Source organism: Drosophila rhopaloa, unplaced genomic scaffold (genome assembly GCF_018152115.1).
Source record: "Drosophila rhopaloa isolate 14029-0021.01 unplaced genomic scaffold, ASM1815211v1 contig_115, whole genome shotgun sequence".
NCBI classification, from domain to species: Eukaryota; Metazoa; Arthropoda; class Insecta; order Diptera; family Drosophilidae; genus Drosophila; species Drosophila rhopaloa.
In genome coordinates, this window is record NW_025334990.1 from 5,734,581 (window position 1) to 5,737,585 (window position 3,005).

The 3,005-nt window shown below is 34.2% G+C and overlaps 1 protein-coding gene across 2 annotated transcripts; it reads left to right on the forward strand.

Annotated features, from left to right (window-relative positions):
• Positions 1 to 2,461, forward strand: LOC108048441 (23 kDa integral membrane protein-like). Of its 2 annotated transcripts, XM_044456513.1 has the most exons (6): positions 1 to 166; positions 1,204 to 1,362; positions 1,432 to 1,587; positions 1,818 to 2,024; positions 2,093 to 2,196; positions 2,349 to 2,461. In XM_044456513.1, exons 1-5 carry the CDS (start codon positions 107 to 109, stop codon positions 2,162 to 2,164), a joined length of 654 nt encoding a protein of 217 aa, XP_044312448.1. In that variant the 5' UTR covers positions 1 to 106; the 3' UTR covers positions 2,165 to 2,196; positions 2,349 to 2,461. The 2 variants fall into 2 exon arrangements, with proteins under 2 accessions (XP_044312448.1, XP_044312447.1); XM_044456512.1 differs by having other exon boundaries at positions 2,093 to 2,461.
• Positions 2,462 to 3,005: the final 544 nt, after the last annotated feature.

Here is a 3,005-nt window from a genome sequence, read left to right on the forward strand (position 1 = left end):
TTTCTCGTTTGGTCCGGCGCGGTCACGCTGAGTAGTTCGTGCTGCTCAACCAGATAAGTTCCGCCAGAATAATAATAACATAAACAAATAGAAACATAAATTCGAAATGAGCTGCAAAACGAGCACTTTAAAGTACTCGTTTTTCTTCTCTAATACAATATGGCTGGTAAGTAGAGCACGAAATCTGCTCTGCCTTGTTTTCCAAGCGTCGAAATGAGTCATCCATTCACGTTTAGCTTTAAAAGCGAGGTTAATATATGTACATAGAAGAATAGAGTCAGCCGATGAGATAATAGCGATGAGAGAACCTCTTCAAAATAGTCAACGGACTATTATGAAATGCGAATGTTGTTCATTTGCTCATTTATATAATGTGGATACTTGAAATACTGGCAATATAAAGCTTTTCCTAATTCAAAAATAAAAAAAATGTAACAATTAAACCTTTGCTGTAGAGTAAAAGACTAATAATTTAATTTAATCAACGAACTGATTTTTTCCCGAACAATTTGTTCTCCAATTCATGGAATTGACTTCCAATTAAGTATTGTGTACATACATATATTGTTCTTTCGTATTGGTAACGGCCAAATATGAAACTTGATATAGACAGTACAAACAGTATACAGTTTGTCAAGAAACTCTTTACACACTGAAAAAATAACATATATTTTGACTTTGCATGCAAAAATTAGGCATTTCGTTTAGTTTTTTCAATATTTTTTTAATGCAGAACTATTATATAGGAACTTTTTAATGAGTACGTACAAAAACAAAAACATAACGCAAGGGAAAGAAATGAAAACATAGCGCATAGTGCATAAGCATAAACAACGGTAAAGTACCGTTTTTTCTTGAAAAAGGACAAAACAGAATTGAAAACTAAGATGTGTAAAGAGTTTCTTGACAGTGTCAAAAAATTTGTAAGCTCCTATTTTGTTGATTACAAGTTTTCCTTTGCGTTGTTATGTTTTTATTTTTGTACATACTCATTAAAAAGTTCGTATATAATAGTTCTGCATTAAAAAAATATTGAAAAAACTAAACGAAATGCCTAATTTTTGCATGCAAAGTCAAAATATATGTTATTTTTTCAGTGTGTAAAGAGTTTCTTGACAAACTGTATGTATATATATAGCACATACACTGCTTTTTAATCAGCAACAGGCGTATTTATTTATGTATGTGTCTTCTAACTTTCAGATAATTGGAATCCTAGTGATCGTTTCCGGAGCCCTTAGCTTGGGAATGGTGGGGTATGGGTATGTTATTGGCATCCTGGTCGTGGGTGTCGTTATAATTTTGACATCCCTGTTTGGCTACTATGGAGCCGTTCGCGAAGGACCGCGCATGCTCTGGATGGTTTGTACTTGAACGATGCTATTACATTATTAATCACACCATGAGTAACTTACTTTATTTGCCCTGCAGTACGTGTCATTTCTGCTGGCTTTGCTGGTAGTAGTATTGACCTTCATCATCCTTCATCCCAAAGATATATTTAAGAACTACGCTATCCAAGAAGTCAAGGATCATTGGAAACTTGAGGAGACTCATCCAGGTAGCATGGATACTATTCAGACATCTGTAAGTACGGCCTTCATCTTTCATGTTTGCTAATGAATAAACCATTGAATTTTAAATTAATGTATTTTATTAGCAAAGGTAATACTTGTTTATAAAAGAGAAATGCCCTAAGATACAATTCTTTTACCAGCTTACAATTAATAAGTAGATTAAATTACATTTAATTTATCAATGTTTTTCTCGAGTTTTCTTTAGTTAATTACTACTTCATAAATGTCCATTCATTGCAGTACCAATGCTGTGGCCTAGATGGTGCCGCGGACTACCTGAATAGCAAAGTCTGGAACCACACTGCACCCAACAGTTGCTGCAAGGAGAATATCTGTGTGAATCCCCTGAATCTCAATCGGGAGGGATGTCTCAGGAATGTGGAACTTTCTTTTGAGGATGAGAACTCGATAGTAAGGTATATGGAGTGGGGACTGTTCGGATTTAATGTGAGTCTTACCCTATTACACATTATTTAACTAATTATTAACTTAAATGCATATGTTCTCTTTTGTAGATTGTCATGCTCGTGCTGGGCGCAATTTTGGCCATTCACTACACGAATAGCCAGAGACGTTTCAACTATTAGCGACACATTACCACTTCACAAAACAATTTTCTTAACCTTTAAACACAAGTGATATAGTGAAAGATTATCATGCACTGAAAAATGCTTTAATTTGAATTATGGTTCCAAATACATTCCATTATTTTAGAAAAAAATCAAAACCAAATGTGAACAAAATCAGCCTTAATACAACTTGAGATGTCTTGAAGAGTTTACCATTTAATGAATGTACAAAGTCTTTTTCAACAAAGCATAAGTATTAACAAATACCAATAATTGTTATTTTTTTGTATCAAAATAAAAATGTCCGAAATTAAATACTAGTTTCTGTCAGTGTGGAGTAAATTGAGCACTAGAAAGCTATTCAAATCAATTATGCAAACGAAACACTAGTGGGGGAATACTCAAGCCTAGACACAACAACCATAAACCAACTCGAAAACAAAACGCTTTTACAAACCGCGGAGGGGTCAAGCAGCGATAGAGAGCGTGACTCAGTATTGGGGATTGTAATGGTAGTCATAGACTTATTGACAAATTGACCTAATGGTTTCAAGACAACACTTCCCAGTTTCAGATACTAACAAAAGTCATAGCAACAACATTATTTAATCATCCTCTTAAAAAAGCTTGGATTCTTTAATTTACTGTTTAATCTTTAAAACTGAGAGACTAGTTTGCGTAGAAACAGACAAACGGACATGGCTATATCGACTCCCCAATGGATCCTGATCAAGAATATATACACTTTATAGGGTCGGAAAAGTCTCCTTCACTGCGTTACAAACTTCTGACCAAAATTATAATACCCTCTGCAAGGGTATAATAAACATTCTGTTCAACCATAAAAGTTCTTTTGACA

Coding starts and splice junctions, on each gene's coding strand:
- LOC108048441 (XM_044456512.1), top strand. CDS start 107: ATGAGCTGCAAAACGAGCACTTTAAAGTACTCGTTTTTCTTCTCTAAT. Junction 167..1,203: donor TCTCTAATACAATATGGCTG/GTAAGTAGAGCA, acceptor TCTAACTTTCAG/ATAATTGGAATCCTAGTGAT. Junction 1,588..1,817: donor TGGATACTATTCAGACATCT/GTAAGTACGGCC, acceptor CATTCATTGCAG/TACCAATGCTGTGGCCTAGA.